We start from the raw sequence: 17,174 nt of genomic DNA, 5'->3' as shown, positions 1-17,174 counted from the left end.
TTTTTAGCCATAAGAAAATACATTAAAATCTATTTCAAAACGTATAACACTTCTTGATTTGGTCACTTAAATTCTTTTTTTTTTTTTTTTTTTTTTAATAGCTGCACCTGCGGCAAATGGAATAGGAGTCAAGCTGGAGCTGCAGCTGAGGCCTATGCCACAGCTTACGGCAACACTAGACTCCTAAGCTACTGAGTGAACCCGCATCCTCACAGAGACAATGTTGGGCCCTTAACCCTTTGAGCCACAATGGAAACTCCACTGGGTACTTAAATTCTTACTAAAATATCAGCTTTATAAATATATCAAACTTCCAGAAGAGTAACTCTATGGACTTTTCAGTCTAGGTTAGAAAAAAATGTTTCAAGGTTTTAATAAAAGAAAAAAAAATTGAACAAAATTTATCACACAGAAACTGAGTTTTGTGAAAGTACCTTTATTCAGTATTATACAGAAAAATGGAATCAGGATGCCCTGCAGAGACACAGAGGCTGTGCCTGGGACATGGGCTCAGCCACGTGCCTCTATCCACATTGTCACTGCACCTGCCCAACACTCGCGCCTCCTCTCCACCAAGCTGAGAGCCACACCAGTGTCAACAATATACTCTTTAACGATATGACATCGATGCTATAAAAACAAACGTCTTGAAAAACAACAAGCGTGCATCGGAATGTAGGTTATTTGGGGCTTCACGGCTCTTCCTGAGGAAGGAGCTTCCACTTCACTGAGGGGTGAAGTTCCTCTTTTAAGTCATCCAGCTCCTGCTCCTTGGAAAGCTCCAGGAAAACCTGAAAGTGGGGCCGGAAATAAAGAGACAGGGCTGTCCCACTGCCTCCTGTGGCTCCAAGTGCGTGCAAAGCGTAGGCACACATTGTACCTTTCTAGTCCTAGGATGCTAGAGAATCCCTAACGGACCCACCTGCTCCAGGGTGGACTGTGAGAGGCTGTACTCCTCCAGGTCGAAGCGCTGCTTAACTGCACAAGGACAGATGTACGTCAAGGGCTCATATATTTTTATATTCAGATGGTCTAAGTCAGCATATGATACAAATAAATTTTTTTAAAAAACAACTAAAAAGGTTAAGATAGACAATCATCCTTCATGGTTTAAGCACAGCGCTCGGTTAGAAATACACCAAATGCATTCGCTTAGGTTTGGGGCAAAAGCTAAGTGCTGGTGTTATGCTTGTATGTTGTGCAGTTACTGAGATGTGTGTTTAAGGGAGAAATGATGCTGAGAAGGCTTCCTTCCCTGCATGGGAGCCAGGAAGAAGGAGGTGGAAGCAAGTCACCTTTTGAAAAGGGTCATATCAGAAGAATATAGAGAAAGATGTTTGTAGTTTTCTAGGGAAGAGACATCCCTGCCCACTTGCCAGAAACCATGGTGGCCCACCCCTGACTGGGTGGAAAACCCTTCTTGTTGGCCAAAGTAGACCGAGAAGGGTAGAGAGAGCTCTGATAGATGCCCAGCAGCCCAGCAGTATCTCACCAGCAGCCCCAGGCCAGTACTGGCCACGGTGCCCAGCAGAGGAGAGCTGTGCATGACCACAGCCCATAACACTGGGGTACACAGCTCAGAGAATGGAAAGCGAAGGCATCCCGGACCATGGATGCTGTGAACAGGAGGAAGAGTGTTCCAGGACCTGGAGGGAGATTCAAATCTCTTCCTCCGGAAGGCTGAGAAGCAAGCGAAGATGATCTCGGTGCAGCGATGGTGAAGAGAGCATGAGAGGGACTCTGGCCAGTGCAGTTCAGAGCAGCAGCGTTAACGGGCTCGGATGAAAGGGAAGCCTGGGCCTGGGGGACCGCAGATGCGGTGTGGTCAGGTTTAAAGTGAGACGGATGAAAAAAGAAAAAAGGAGTTTCCGTCGTGGCTCAGCAGAAATGAATCTGACTAGTACCTGTGGGAACGTGGGTTCAATGCCTGGCCTTGCTCAGTGGGTTAAGGATCCGGCATTGCCGTAAGTTGTGGTGTAGGTCGCACACACAGCTTGGATCTGGCGTCAGCCGGTGGCTACAGCTCTGATTCAACCCCTAGCCTGGGAACCTCCATGTGCCATGGGTACCGCCCTAAAAGATTAAAAAAAAAAAAAGTGTGATGGACAGATTGTTTTAGTGACCAGACAGGAGGTCAGTTCCTTAATATACAACCTAAGGCAATAAAATATTATGCAAATCCACTTAAAATTTAATGTGAAATACATACGCATCCATGTTTCAAAAGGAAGCATTCTCCTTAAATGCATGTATAAATGAGTTTTGACCTGGGTTGTATTATCTATCTATCTATCTATCTATCTATCTATCCATCCGTCTGTCTGTCTGTCTACCTACCTATCTATCTATATGATACATGAAAAATCCCCACAAAGCAAAAAGTAAAACTCACTCCCATAGACCCCCAAAGACACACACAGCACCCCCAACCCTTGATTTGGTGCTCCTACAATTTGATTTGAGAGTTTAGCTTTTAAATTGATCGTGTTACCTCATATCGCATTTCTTGTCACGCTGATGGTTTATTTTATGATTTGGAAGATCTGCTTTCTAGAATCTTATTTCAAAGCTTCAAGCGCTTACCATTCTCTAATTTGAAGAAAGCCTGGGCTAAAGGTCGCACATCTTCCACTGGCAACTTGTAGACCATCAGAGACGAGAACCTGAGAGGAGAGGAGGAGAGAGTGAAGCTGGTGCCCTGTGGCAGATGGAAACCAAACTGCGACCATCGTGCTGGTGTAGCTGAAATGAATGAAGAAATGAAGGAAGGAAGGAAGGAAGGTGAATCCACAGTAATAAAAAGAGGCAGATTACAGGAGAAGCAGGGGACAGGAGAGTAGGACTCAGACCTTTTACTGTCCTTGTCTCCTTGGATGGAGAGCAGCAGGTGCAAAGGAAATGTTGAGATTTGTGCAAATTAACCTCCCACCTATTTTTCTAAGCTGAACACCTGCTCCTCAACTTCAGCCTCCAACCAGGCGCTGCCACCATATAGTTTCCTAAAGTTTCCCAAGTTGGGCGGAAACCTAGGTCTACCCTCCAGGGAATCCATGCCTCTCCCACCTTCCTCCATCCTGCTCAGGTGCCCTCCTAACTCAGGGTAATACAGTGGAGTCTCTGGCTGGGAGACCAGAAATCTCTAGGAATTCAAATAATATTCAGCAAGACTATTTTGAAAACATAATTTGTTTCTCGGGTAGATGTTTGTCTTTCCATCATTTGAAAATCAGGGAGATTTGGATTTCGACTATTTCTGGGGCTCCCACTCCCATCCAGCTTGCTCATTCCCTGTACCTTCATGAAATATCTGAACTGTTTGTAGTCAGCCATGGGCCACACAGGGAGTCACAGCATTGGTTTGATATTTCCATTCCACTGTGGAAATATATTTTCCTGCCTCGTCATTATGACCCATTTCTCCTTACTATCTGCTTTCTCCCCTAAATCCTAAATCATTTGTCTTTTGCTGTACATTCTAGGTGTTAAAAACGACTCTATAGTTAATCTTTGATTTTTACGGCATTGCTTGCAGGAGAACTGTGCCATTTTCAGACTTTATGTAAAACTGGAAAAAATAATAGACTTAAAATAATCAGCTTCACATCCTACATCTGCTGCTGGTTAGCTCCTCCACGGCATCTAACCTATCTATCGATTTATTCTTATTAAAAATAATCAATTCTATCTGTAGGGCTCTGGTAAAGGTCAGATTCTCACCGTGCTTTTTTTGCTATTTTATTTTTCACTGGCGTGATGGCAACTACTTTGGAAAGTCTTGGTGAGGATTAAATACGATGAGATGAAACGAGACCAGAACAGTCCCCAGCCCTTAGTAGGACCACAACACAGGCTATATCAGCTTTCGCATCAGCTCCCTCTCTTCTAGTTTACTGCCTGCTGCATCGCCGACAAATCCTGTCTTTCTTCGAGGTTTCCTTTGGGGCTAAAGGTGGACTCAAATGACTACAAATCAGTGAAGCTGTCGGGAAAAGAGACGTTTGGTTTCAGGTGAGAATCAGCAACCACCTTTACCTTTCCTGCCGTGCGGCCTGGGGGAAAAGCCTGAGAATTTCGCTGTGGAGAGTCTCTTCCTGTGTGGGGGTCTTCACTTTCATCTCCAGCAGGTAGTCCTTGCCAAACTTGTTCTTTAGGTGCTGGATGGCCCCAATACATCTGGGGGAGGGGGGGAGGGGGTGGTAAGAGGAAGGAGAAAAAGACTCCGCATGCGCTGTTGTTGCCTCCAGGGCCTCCCTGTTGGACTCAGATGCTTTCACAGCCACAAACTCTGCCAGCTGTGCCCCGGGGGAACCAGCGTGGGCCTGGACGGGCACCCACCTCAGCCTTCCGGACACCATGATGGCCACGCGGTCACACACGGCCTCGGCCTCGGCCATGTAGTGCGTGGTCAGGAGGGCGCCCCTCTCCGTGTTTTTGAAGGTGGCCCGGATCGCCTGCCTAAAGTGTCAAGAGAATGTTTGCAATTGAGGACGGCTTCTCATCAGTCAGAGGTGGACAGCACGAAGGTGAGTAAATAGCAAAAAGAGACCAAGCAAGGGAGGACGCTTGAGAGGGCAGCGGGGTTAAGGAAGGGCAAGCCAGGTGAGAGCTGCGGGACAGGGGCAGGCGTCGGAGGAGGGGCGGGTGCAGGATGCAGGTGATGACAAGGCTGTACTGAGGGAGAGGCTGATCCGGAGATAAGCTGGGGAAAGGCTGTGCGAAGGGGAACAGAATGACACAGGTTTCCACAACACAGGGGTCACAGCCCTAAGAGGAAGATAAATGCACAATAAACACGCAGGGCATCCAGAATCCACCCCCCGCCCCACCTTTACTGCCTAATGAGAATTACCAGTCTCATGGACACCATGGGGTCCGTAGAGACCCCTAAAGATCACTCGAGCCATTAAGATGCTCAGTGAGTACATTTGGGCCCTGGCTATCCTTATTTTTTCCTTCCATGAGGCATGGTTAGGAAATATTATCAGGGAATAATTTTCCTTTTCTGCAAAGTATTGGTTTTATTAATGATATTAAGAGTTTTTTTCGTTTCTACAGTTAAAAGCAGCTCAAGGGACAATTTTTACAGAAGTTACACAAGTCAAAGATTTCCTGCAAGCTTCTGCAGGGCCCTGACCAAGAGGCACCCCTCACCACATCTGCTGCTGCCCCTCAGGGTCCATCCCCGTGGACGGCTCGTCCAGAAGCACCACTGACGGGTTTCCCAGGATGCTCAGCGCGAAGCACAGCTGGAACCAGAGGAACCACGTCGGGCACCGAGTTGTGGGGGCGCAGAGGAGCCCCAAGCCCCGCCCCTACCTTCCTCTTTATTCCCTCGGACAAGGCCTTCGTGGGGAGCTTCAGCTGGTCCTGCAGCTTGAGCGCATCCACCAACCTGAGGGATACACAATGGAGCCCTACAAGGTTTCTAGAAGCAAGGAAAGCTGATGGGAAGAGCGGCCACGCGGGACAAGCCTGGGGACTGGAGTTCAGAGACGCGGTTCTAAAACAGGTGCCGGGCGGCCTTTAATTGGCCGAAAGATAATTTTTCCTCTTGATAGAACAGAAACACATTTCATGATACCTAAATAGTTGTCCTGTGATCGTTTATATTTAAATTTTAGTATTTTTATGTTTGCTTAATAAATCCTTTTTTTCCCCTATATTTAATATGCAAAAAACCAACTCCTTGAAATCTGGGAAACTAGTTTCTAGTTGTAGGTCTACCCGACGTGGCCTGGGTTTGTATTCACAGCACTTCACCCGGAGTTTCCCAGAGGGCCTCACTCCCAGCCTCTCCCTGCCCCCTCAGGTAAGAACAGGTGCGGCTGGCTCCTCCATGTACCGCGCGATGGCCGCGGCAGCGTCCGCTTTCCTCAGCCCCTTCACGGCGGCGAACACCTCCAGATGCTCCTTCACCGTCAGGCTGGGCCACAGCGCGTCCTCCTGGGGACAGTACCCCAGGAAGCCCAGGGGGTCCCCTCCGCTGCTCCCTTTCAGGAGCACCTGCAGAAAAAAGTTGCCTCTCAGAGCCTTCGCTCTGGTTTTATTTTTATTCCCTGTGTCTTTCTCTTTACAGACCTACAAAAGCTACACAATCTCTAGTCCCTGGTTGAGTGTAATAATCTGCACTCACTTTGCACTTGCAGAAAGGTCGTCAGAGAGTAGAAACATGAAAACTGTATGCACCACCAAAATCTAAGCTGAAAAATCAAATACCTCATAAATGTGGGGTCTTGCCGTCGAAGCCAACAGTTTTTCTTTTTCTTTCTTTCTTTCTTATTTTTTTTTTTTTTTATCTTTTTGCCTATTTCTAGGGCCACTCCCGAGGCATATGAAGGTTCCCAGGCCAGGGGTCTAATCGGAGCTGTAGCTGCCGGCCTCCGCCACAGCCACTGCAACATGGGATCCGAGCCGAGTCTGCAGTCTTCATCACAGCTCACAGCAATGCCGGATCCTTAACCCATGGAGCAAGGCCAGGGATCGAACCCGCAACCTCATGGTTCCTAGTTGGATTCGTTAACCACTGAGCCACGATGGGAACTCCGAGGCCAACAGTTTCTATCCATTTTCCCCCACTATTGTCAGAAAGAAGTATGTTAATTTAATTACTCTCTACTGAACTCTGGCTCATGGATCCAAAGTGTTTTGAGAGCTGCCTGCATAACAAATGCGGCTCTGCCTGCTTTGAATACAATGAGCAATGGATTAGCCAGCAGCCCTGTTAACCGAGAGTTTTCATTGCACTGAGTGGATCAGGTAACCAGCAAGCAGAAGACCGAGCCAGGAGCATACAGACAGATCACACTTAAAATGGGGCCCTTGGGGGGGCTGGGCTGCAGAATACAGAACTCCACGTGGGGTGATTGGAGGAAGTCTGTCTGCTGAGGGGCCCTTTCAGCAGAAGAGCAGGAGGGCACCTGCTGTGGCAGGACCCAGAGGAAAGGAATTTGGGGCAGAAAACCGGAGACAAGCCCCAGGGGAGGGGCGAAGCCTCGTGGTTCTTGACCCAAGGCCAAGGCAGAGTGAGGAAGGAGAGCCAGTCGGTGATGTCAGGAGGGCCTTGGAAATGAGCTCCCACAGCTGCCTGAGGGTGAGATGGGGAGGCCGCCTTCCAGTCACAGTGCAGTGAGAGGTCTTGAAAGTTTTTAAGCAGGAAAAGACATGGTTTATCAAGAGGAGTTCTTAGGCTTCCGATCTTCTGTCAAGCAATTTGGTGAAGAATGCTTTTTAAGTCTGAACTCTTTTCTGTTGACCTAACCACCTTGTACAATTAAACTGCATGTACTCAAGTGGTTCAGTTTTGAGCCATTCCTTGAAAACACTCCCAAGAAAGAGTATATCTGTACAAACAACATATGTCCCAGGAGCTAAGCACTTTGTGAAGGACAATCAATAAAATTGCTTAACAAAGGTTTTTTTTTTTTTTTTTTTAAGAAACTGTTTTTCATTCAAGATCAAAGCATTATGTACTGAGCAGATAATGCTGATTCAAAGTGCAAATCCATGTGTTTCCGGCACTATAAATAAAATCTGTATGGAATCTGATACTGATTTCTGATCTGACACTGAACAGTCCCTCTGAATGCTTTTAAAGGCATAAATAATTATCCCCTCTCAGTGACTCATTTTTGTGTGTATTAATGTATTCATTTGTGAAGGTATTACTCTGCCTCATTAATCATTTCAGTCACCTAATGACTGAACGGCATTTTGCTGTTTACAAAGTTTTGATGTCTTATAAACTTATTTTGAGCATCACTAGATAATACATCTTTCACATAACTCACCTACCTGCCCAGCAGTTGGTTTTGTGTCTCCAGTTATCACTTTAATGGATGTACTTTTACCAGCTCCATTGTGTCCTAATAATCCTAAAACCTCACCTGAAAAAAAAAAAGTTACTGTTACTTGATTTTTGTAGTAAAACTGAGAACAAAACCTAATCTGAAGTCTTGCTACCTGACAAGCATTGTGCCATGTGCTTTATATATGGTATCTCATTTCATTGTCCCCGCCACACCTGCTCCCAAGGTTAGCATAATCCCTTCTTATGTGTCTGGGGACAGAAGCTTCCAGGGATGAGGTTAGTTGCCTACAGTCACATTGATGGGAAGGGGAAAGGCCACTTTTGGGACCCAGGTGCCTCAGCCTGTCTCCTGTGGTCCTAAGCCCTGCGTGACAATGACACAAAGTGAGGTCACCTTCACCTTGCCAGTCAAGCCTTGAGCTATGTACTGGCACTTCCCCAGTTAGTTCTCTTGTGAAAAATAATGAACATTAGACAATCCATCATCTTCATTAAGTAGAAATATCATGGTTTCACTAGTTCATTTTAAGAGAGAGCTTTGGCGTTCCTGTCGTGACACAGCAGAAACGAATCCAACTAGGAACCATGAGGTTGCAGGTTTGATCCCTGGTCTCACTCAGTGGGTTAAGGATCTGGCATTGCCATGAACTGTGGTGTAGGTTGCAGATGCGGCTGGGATCTGGTGTTGCTGTGGCTCTGGCGTAGGCTGACAGCTGTAGCTCCGATGAGACCCCCAGCCTGGGGTCCATATGTCCACGGACCTCCACATGCCTCAAGTGCGGCCCTAAAAAGAAAATAATAATAATAATAAATTAAAAAAAAATAAGAGCGGGCTTCTGGTTTCTGTGTAGTTGGGACCATGCGCCCATCCATGGGGCGAGTTGATGAATTTCATTAAGAAGTGAGACATGGAGACGGTCCCGGTCACCCTGCCGACGGGTCTGTGCAAACCCAAGGGCGGTGCCTCCAAGATGCTCCTCAAGAACCATGACGCTCTGAGGGGGGCCCTGAATCGACAGAGGAAAAGCCACTGGGTCCAACCTTTCCTAACACAGAAAGAGACATGTCTTGCGGCTATTTTCTTCTTCCTCTTGGACAAGCAGCGTTTCCTTTTCCCTGTGTACTCCTTGCGTAGACAGCTGGCGATAATGACAGGTTTCTGTAAATGGCAGATACATCATGTCGTCAGACCTTAGCTCACTCCATGAACTCTGCAAAGCTCTGTCCTCCCACTGGGCTGGCCCCTCACTGCACGCGCCATGCATCGAAGAAGACCTTCGGCTAGGGGACGCGTTTACCGTCCACTCTCCACCCCAGCACTTCGTCTTGGAGAGAAGAGACCGTCCTTTTCCTTCCCCTAAAGGCACTTGCTCAGGAGCCCATTATTTTCTGCAGCCAGCCCTTCTCTCAAAACAGGAGCAAAGAGACTTGAAGAAGCACCAAATCGTCCTTAACAAGCTGTGGACCAGACTTGGGCCTGACTTTTGTACAGGGCACTTTCCCCAAGAACAGGGATTTGCTTCACCACTTTGCTCTGTTTCTAAAATTCACAAGTTCTTTCTTGACGTTTGCAATTTCAAGTACACTCCACTTTTTTTCCCTCTTCAAATAGACCACGTGAGGGAGTTCCCGTCATGGCTCAGTGGTTAATGAACCCGACTAGTATCCAGGAGGACGCAGGTTCAATTCCTGGCCTCACTCAGTGGGTTAAGGAGCCAGTGTTGCTGTGAGCTGTGGTGTAGGTCGCAGACTTGGCTTGGATCCTGCGTTGCTGTGGCTCTGGTGTAGGCCCCGCAGCTACAGCTCTGATTTGACCCCTGGCCTGGGAACCTCCATATGCTGCGGGTGAGGCCCTAAAAAGACAAAAGACAGAAATAAAAAATAAAAATAACAGACAAAGCAAATTAACGTGACTTTTAATCTGTTCATTTCGATGTAAAAAAGACATTGAAATTTAGATCTAAATGACCTAAATTAGGTCTACCTGCTAAAATAGTGATCCTCATTTGTATGGACTAGAGAAGCCCAAAATCATTTAAGAATCAGACTTACAGCCTAGCCCCTTTCTTATGTGATGAAATTCCTACTTTGCGAGTTTTACCTCATCGAAATTCGTGGAATTCAGGGCATCTGCTGTTCTCCTTCTTTCCATCTGAACATCTTCATCTTCCCCTTCTGGCTCTTCTGGATTTGGACACACATCGCTCCTTCTTGGAGAAATTCTAGAGTCAAAGCCATCCATTAATAATTGACTGTGGGTTTTCATCCTTGGGTCAGAATACCGTATTCTGTAACTCTTACCCTTGAGTAGACTGGGTAATGAGGTCATGACAATCTCCCCCAGGGCAGCCAGCCTTTCTCCCTTCCCAACCTCCTTGTGATATTTAGTGAGCATTGCTTTTTATGTACCTTTTATTCTACTTGCCTATAGAAACACTTTTTCAAGATCAGTGGGCAACTTAATACCATGTACCTAGAATCTTTATATCACAGCTTAACGAAGTCATTTTCCTGGGAATGCTAGCTTTAACACCAACACAGCATTATTAGATTTTTATATTTTTAAGGGGTGAAAGGGCCAGAATGTTTGGAAGCAGGATGGCCTCAGAAAATACAGGTTAGATGCTTGTTCTCCTATTAAGCCTGGCCATTTCTTTGCCATATGTATCATATTCACTCTTTTTCTTCTGAGTCTGGCCCTTGATACTTACAATATATCTCATTCTTTTCTCTTCTCTTGACCTTAGCCCCCACTACTGCTCTGAGATGACTTTTTTTTTTTTTTTTTTTTTTTTTTTTTTTGCTTCTTAGGGCCACACCTGCAGCATATGGAGGATCCCAGGCTATGGGTCTCATCGGAGCTGCAGCCACCAGCCTACACCAGAGCCACAGCAACGCCAGATCCAAGCCGAGTCTGTGGCCTACACCACAGCTCACGGCAACACTGGATCCTTAATCCACTGAGCGAGGCCAGGGATCGAACCTGCAACCTCATGGTTCCTAGTCCGATTCGTTTCTGCTGTGCCACGATGGGAACTCCTTAGAGGATTTCTTAAAGGTCTTCTTTCATCTGAGAAGTCTCTAGCTACCTGTAATCACTAAAGATGGAGCTGGTGCGGAAGGGGAGACGAAGAGGGAACAAGATGCTTATGGTTGCATCCTCGTGTGGTGCAAAAAAAGGTCTCGGCTTTTATATCTCATTAAAAACTGAAACAGTCTGTGATCCCAGTTGGGCTTCTCACTACTACACACACACACACACACACACCCCACACACAAAAAAAAACACAGTTATTACTGTCTTTGGCCTCTTGATCATTTTATTCTTCCTCCTGGACCAGGAGCTTCCCTTCCACTGCCAACCTCTTCAAACTGACTGCTATTTAAACAGAACTAGCTGCACGTAACTTTCCCTAGTCCTCCCTTGCACACGGTGTCAGACAGCGCCCTTAATTTTCAATGTTTCAGGTCTGCTTCCTCCACCATTCACAATTTTCTTTGATGTAGGCACTTAGATCTCTATTATTTACATTGGCATATGGTTCCTACCCCAGCCTATCCTGGCACATGGTACCTCTCCATTAATAGATTAGTTTATGCATGAAAAACTATCTTACAATATTGATCACTGAAATAAAAAGAGAATCTGATTTCTCCCAACCTAAAGAAGGGATCCTTTCTCATTGACGTCTTCCCAAACTTCCATTCCAGACATCGAAGAATAAAAAGAAAGGTGATAAAATGAAGGAAAGGCTAGGAACAAAGAGAGAGATGTACCATTAGAAACACCGAAAGAAAACTGTCCAGCATCTGAAGTGAATTACAAGTAACTGGACTTTCGCAAAGCTGTCTCTGGCAAAATCATCACAAAGTTCCAATAAGCTACTTGTCGCCTTATGAAAATATCAAATTCACTTTCAAATCCTGTTTAGAGAAACCTTGGAAACAAATATAATTATGTGATGCCATTCCTTTATGCCATGTCCCCTACCAGCTGTGCACCGTTCTTAACATTTGGGAAGCATATTATCTGATCAGTTGATCCTGACCAAAAAAAAAAATTCCTTATTTAACACGTATTACAGCTCCCTGGGCTACAGGGATCCACATATTCACCATAATGAAAAGCATCACCAGTGTACAGGATTAAAATGCTTGATTATACAGCCATAAAAAAAGAATGAAATGATGCCATTTGCAGCAATACGGATGGAGCCAGACATGACCAAAGTAAGTGAAGTCAGTCCGACAAAGACAAATATATCACTTACATGTGGAATCTGAAAAAAAAAAAGGTTCAAATGACATTATTTACAAAACAGAAACAGACTCACAGACTTCAAAAAGAAACTTATGGTTGACAAAGTATGGTGGGGGGGGGCGCCGAGGGGGCTTTGGGATTGGCGTCTGCGCACCGCGGTGTGTGGAGTGGGTGGTCCGCGGAAACCTGCACAGGGAACATTACTCAGTGTTCCGGGATAACCTACGTGGGAAAGGATACGTATACAGGTCTGGCTGAATCACTATGAATCTGGCTGAATCACTTTGCTGTACAGCAGAAATGAACACAACAGTGTAAATCAACTATTCTTCAAGAAGGTTAAAGTAAAAATCATACAATGGTCGAGCATAGTAAATGAGACAATTATGATTAAAGAAGAGTGTGTTCTTACGATCAGGGATACCAAAAATGGCTCAATGGTTCTTGATTCTTCATCAAGGTAATAAAACATGGAAAACTGCAAAAAGGAAAGACAATGGTTAAATAGGAAGCGATTTTGTTTCATAAATGTTAACCACATAAATGTGAACTGGCCCACCAAACAGCCCTTCTAACATGTCCCCTGAATTCCCTGTGAGCTGCAAGGGAATGTCCATTCCAAAATGTGTCGCAAGGGGCTGTCTTCCTTCCTTTAAGAGGCTACAGGCCACTGTGCTTTTATTTGAAGCCACAGATTTTAGCAATTATTCATCTTCTGGTAGGAGATCTTGAGGACTGGTGCTAGCTTCCCCACATGATGAGAGAGAGAGAGACTGGGTTTATCCTTATTACGCAGGGCTTTATACACCTTCCTGGGCCCATTATTTCTTTCAAAAGGCCCCTTTCTCCCTCTTCCCTTCTCATGGGTACCTCTTCACTCATGTACTCCAGTTTCCTTCCTTTCATAGAAGTATAGGTATCAGTTAGCTAGGAAGAAAGGGCTGTTCAATCCCACTCCTGGGCATATATCTGGAGAAAACTCTAATTCAAATACATACACCTCCAATGTTCATTGCAGCACAACATACAATAGCCAAGACATGGAAACACTCTAAATGTCCACTGACAGAGGAATGGATTAAGAAGATGTGGTGCATATATACAATGGAATATTACTCGGCCATAAAAAAGAATGACATAATGCTGTTTGCAGCAACGTGGATGGACCTAGAGATTATCATCTAAATTGAAGTCAGTCAGACAGCGAAAGACAAACATCATATGGTATTATTTATACGTGGAATCTAAAAAAGTTATATAAATGAATTTATTTACAAAGTAGAAACAGACTTATGGGCTTCCAAAATAAACTTAAGGTTACCAAAGGGAACAGGCTTGTGGCCGGAGGTGGGGGGGAAGATGCGTTGGGGGTTTGGAATTGGCATACACAAACTATTGCATATGGAATAGATGGTCAACAAGGACCTGCTATATAGCACTGGGAACTCTACCCAAAATTCTGTGATAACCTATAAGGGAAAAGAATCTGAAAAAGAATGGATATGCTTATAACAGAGTCATTGAAATGATCAGCAGGAATGAGCATAACATTGTAAATCACCTATAAAACTTTAAAAAGTGAAAAAATGGCTGTTATTCATACCAAGAGCTTGTCTAAAACCCTGAAATCCTAAAGATGAGGGACATTTCACGAGTCTCCTTCTAAAGCTGAGCATGCCTAGGGGTACGTACAGGCTTCTCTAATTCTCCCCATCCATTACCCTTCCTTCCCACACACTAACCAAAACCAGAAAACCGAAGCCAGGTTTTCTCTTACACATCATCTGTGTGTGTTGTCTAACTGGGGAGAAGTGCAACTGGAGCCCACGACGTAGAAATCCTCACGAGTCACGCACAGTCAACCTGATGCAGAGTCCCAACCCTACGCAAAGCTCTATTTCCAGGACACGGGACAGATGGTGGCACTACTTACATGGAAAACTAAGAACAGGTAGCCAATTAATGTGGCCTGCGGTATTAAAAAGGCAACGGCGTACAAGGCACTGTGCTCACTGTCATCAAACAGAAGTCCAAGCACAGCGAGGATGGTGATCTAAAGAAAACACAAACGTGCACATTAACCACTCCGCACTTCAGTCTGTGTTCCGTGGACACGGCTTGCCTTGGACAAGGCCCCAATTTCAACTCCAACCTCAGAAGCCAAGTGGAAATCAGCATCTCCGCTGACATTCTCTCTTGGTGATTTAGCCAAATTCCTAAGGCCTGGAGTAGACAGCACTTGATAGAATAATCTAGGACCCAATATATAGAATATTTTAATTTTGGAAAAGGAACAAAATTGGCACACATTTTGTTTTGGGGGGAGCAGTATTCAGAATAGTAGATAAGCAATAATCATAGGGAAAAATTAAAAATGACGTCTAATAGGAATAAAACAACAACTGCAATGTAAAGAGACTTCTGTTCATCACACCTATGGAGAAACAGAAGCATTTAACAGCCTGGAGTAACTTAAGCAGAAGTATTAAAATACAAAATTCAGGAATAAGACATAGATCTAGATATACCTGAAACCCTCAGACTTTCTGTTTTAAACAAATGAAATGACTTCCTAAACAGTGCATTTCTAATCTGCACTTCTAATTTCTCTGTATTACAAACCATCATTTTTGTTGCTTGCAGAACATTCTCCTAGAAATGTATCTCTAATTATATTTCTCTTCGGCACTATAACATTCTATGGCTCCTTACATCCTATGGAATAAACTCTTAAGCACATCATTGAAAAGCAGCATGGTTCCAGCCACTTTTTTTTTTTAACCTTATTAAGTGGACATTGTTTTCCATCCATATCCATGCCAGACTGTTATCGGTTCCTAGGAGAAGCCTGGGCTTTCCCCACTCTGCATTTCTATTTATCCATCATTTCTTATGTGCATCATCATTCTTCTCTAGCTTTTGAAATCTTTTTTTTTTTCCCCCCTCTTTTTGCCATTTCTTGGGCCGCTCCCACGGCATATGGAGGTTCCCAGGCTAGGGGTCGAATCGGAGCTGTTAGCTGCTGGCCTACGCCAGAACCACAGCAACGTGGGATCCGAGCCACGTCTGCAACCCACACCACAGCTCACAGCAACCGGATCCTTAACCCACTGAGCAAGGCCAGGGATCGAACCCGAAACCTAATGGTTCCTAGTCGGATTCGTTAACCACTAGGCCACGATGGGAACTCCTAGCTTTTGAAATCTTACTCTTCTTTATGTTTTCCTTCCTAGAGGAAATCTCTGCTTTCATTTTCATTTATGAATCTCTCCCTTCTCTGGTTTTCATACACGTTTTTATACCCAGTTTTATAATCGACTTTTTAAAAAGATTTTTATTTTATCTATTATAGTTGATTTACAATGTTCTGTCAATTTCTGATGTACAGAAAAATGACCCAGTCGTGTGTGTGTGTGTGTGTGTGTGTGTATATATACATATATACATATATATATATATATATATATAATATACACATATTCTTCTTCTCACATTATCCTCCATCATGTTCCATCACAAGTGACTAGATATAAACGACTTTTAATGATAGATGATTCCTCAACAATCTTTTCCATATCACTCTGTTTTAATAAGTAGTTGTTTTACTTATCTGTTTACCCTCTGGGCTGCCTTTCGAGGTTGAAACTATTTCTCTCCACTGTCAATCTTAGTTTATGACACATGGACGCCACCATATGTTTGCTGAATTAATAATCTACCTTTTGGCATTTTGAAATGACAGTAACTTAGAATAGAATCACATAAATTGCACATATTTTCCCCTCTAATTTGTATAAGTGTTGCTTTGCGGAAATAATTATCAGTAGAGTCTGGAGAAGTATCTTCTAATTTTAAGTATTAGAAACTATATTTGTCATCTTACATAACTTTGTGGAGGACTTTGAGCTAATTTCCTGCTCAGTAAAAAACAACAAAAAAAGATAAAGATGGTTTCTTTCTAGTAAATATTTTATGATTCTAGAAACAATTTGGCTACTTTTAAAGAAATGTAAGGGTAGGACCAGGAAGAGAAAAAGATGCAGATTTTGAAGTTTCCATATATAAGGCTAACGAAATATTTTAGGCTGTAATACTAATTTATTATTCTACCAAGGGCAAATTTTAAAATAGGAGCTCAGAATTGTATATTCAATATGGAAAACAAAGGTTCACAAGAAACAGACTTACAATATAGAAGCAAAAGGACCAAATGCCACTATTTTTTTTTCCCTTGCGGAAAATGAACGAAATCACGTATGTCAAAAAGATAAGTGAGGTGGCATAACCAAGAGTACACGGGATCTGAAATCAACAAGAAGGCTAAACTTAGTTAAAGACAAAAGCAAGCTGGGAAAACCTTCAGTCCAAAACATTGTCAGAGCACAGAGTTTTACATCATTTAATTTATGACAATAAATAAACTACATCGAGGAAAACAATTCGCATTTTCAAAATTTTTAGTTAAATCATACAATGATATTTGTTCTACGAATATCATCACTTACTTGTATAATCCAAATTATAACTCCGAATAAATTATAGATGTTTAAACCGTCTTGGAGGCTTAAACTGTAGCTCATTAAATACATAAAAACGAAGATCAGGCAGTACATCGGGACATCGACGAGCGCCTGCCCAAACCAGTAAGCAGAAGGCGAGAGTCCAGAAATCCGGAGCTGAGACCGAGCTTTGTTCTGAGTAAGAGAGGGCAAAGAGCCAAAGGGATATTTCAATGTGAGGTTTAAGGATGTGCGTGGATCGGGTAAGAAACCCTTCCAACGAAGTTCTTTATTTGTAATAACAAATGCTATCCGGACCAAGGAGGACGGATAGTTCCAAACGCAAACAATCAATTTGCTGCCTTAATGGGCAACACGACCTTCATCACACACCTGGCAGAAAGGAAGACAAAATAATCAAGGAAGTCATCCTGCAGTAAACAAAAGGGGGATTCGTGACTTTTGGGGGGGCGGGGGGAGTAGGGTGCGATGCAAAGTACCTACGCAACTGCTTTCCCATCAGAATGATTCTGCTTTGACTCAATATGGAGCTCAGTCCCACTTTTCCAGGTTACATATATTACAGATTTTTATATATACACACTTG

At 44.0% G+C, this 17,174-nt stretch overlaps 1 protein-coding gene across 12 annotated transcripts in view; it reads right to left on the bottom strand.

Annotated features, from left to right (window-relative positions):
* Positions 1 to 416: 416 nt before the first annotated feature.
* ABCA8 (ATP binding cassette subfamily A member 8) overlaps positions 417 to 17,174 on the bottom strand; it is a 73,822-nt gene continuing 57,064 nt past the window's right edge. For 7 of the 12 annotated variants that reach the window (XM_084983861.1, XM_084983864.1, XM_084983858.1 and 4 more), the window contains 16 exons: positions 16,574 to 16,762; positions 16,257 to 16,370; positions 14,002 to 14,121; positions 12,481 to 12,546; positions 11,469 to 11,560; positions 9,909 to 10,029; positions 8,849 to 8,966; positions 7,792 to 7,883; positions 5,843 to 6,003; positions 5,317 to 5,392; positions 5,152 to 5,246; positions 4,336 to 4,455; positions 4,033 to 4,173; positions 2,584 to 2,663; positions 923 to 978; positions 417 to 791 (listed from right to left, as the gene is read on the bottom strand). In XM_084983861.1, the coding sequence (XP_084839987.1) occupies positions 693 to 791; positions 923 to 978; positions 2,584 to 2,663; positions 4,033 to 4,173; positions 4,336 to 4,455; positions 5,152 to 5,246; positions 5,317 to 5,392; positions 5,843 to 6,003; positions 7,792 to 7,883; positions 8,849 to 8,966; positions 9,909 to 10,029; positions 11,469 to 11,560; positions 12,481 to 12,546; positions 14,002 to 14,121; positions 16,257 to 16,370; positions 16,574 to 16,762 (1,740 nt within the window). In that variant the 3' untranslated portion in view covers positions 417 to 692. The remainder of the gene's footprint in view (positions 792 to 922; positions 979 to 2,583; positions 2,664 to 4,032; positions 4,174 to 4,335; positions 4,456 to 5,151; positions 5,247 to 5,316; positions 5,393 to 5,842; positions 6,004 to 7,791; positions 7,884 to 8,848; positions 8,967 to 9,908; positions 10,030 to 11,468; positions 11,561 to 12,480; positions 12,547 to 14,001; positions 14,122 to 16,256; positions 16,371 to 16,573; positions 16,763 to 17,174) is intronic. The other 5 variants (XR_014820874.1, XR_014820872.1, XR_014820873.1 and 2 more) reach the window with 2 other exon arrangements.

Source organism: Sus scrofa, chromosome 12 (assembly GCF_054392235.1).
Source record: "Sus scrofa isolate SSC_HxYL_T2T_F1_AM1 chromosome 12, Sscrofa_HxYL_maternal_Yorkshire_Landrace_v2.0, whole genome shotgun sequence".
In the NCBI taxonomy this organism is placed as follows: Eukaryota; Metazoa; Chordata; class Mammalia; order Artiodactyla; family Suidae; genus Sus; species Sus scrofa.
Note: the sequence above shows the minus strand (reverse complement) of the source record. Positions and strands in the feature narration are given on the sequence as shown.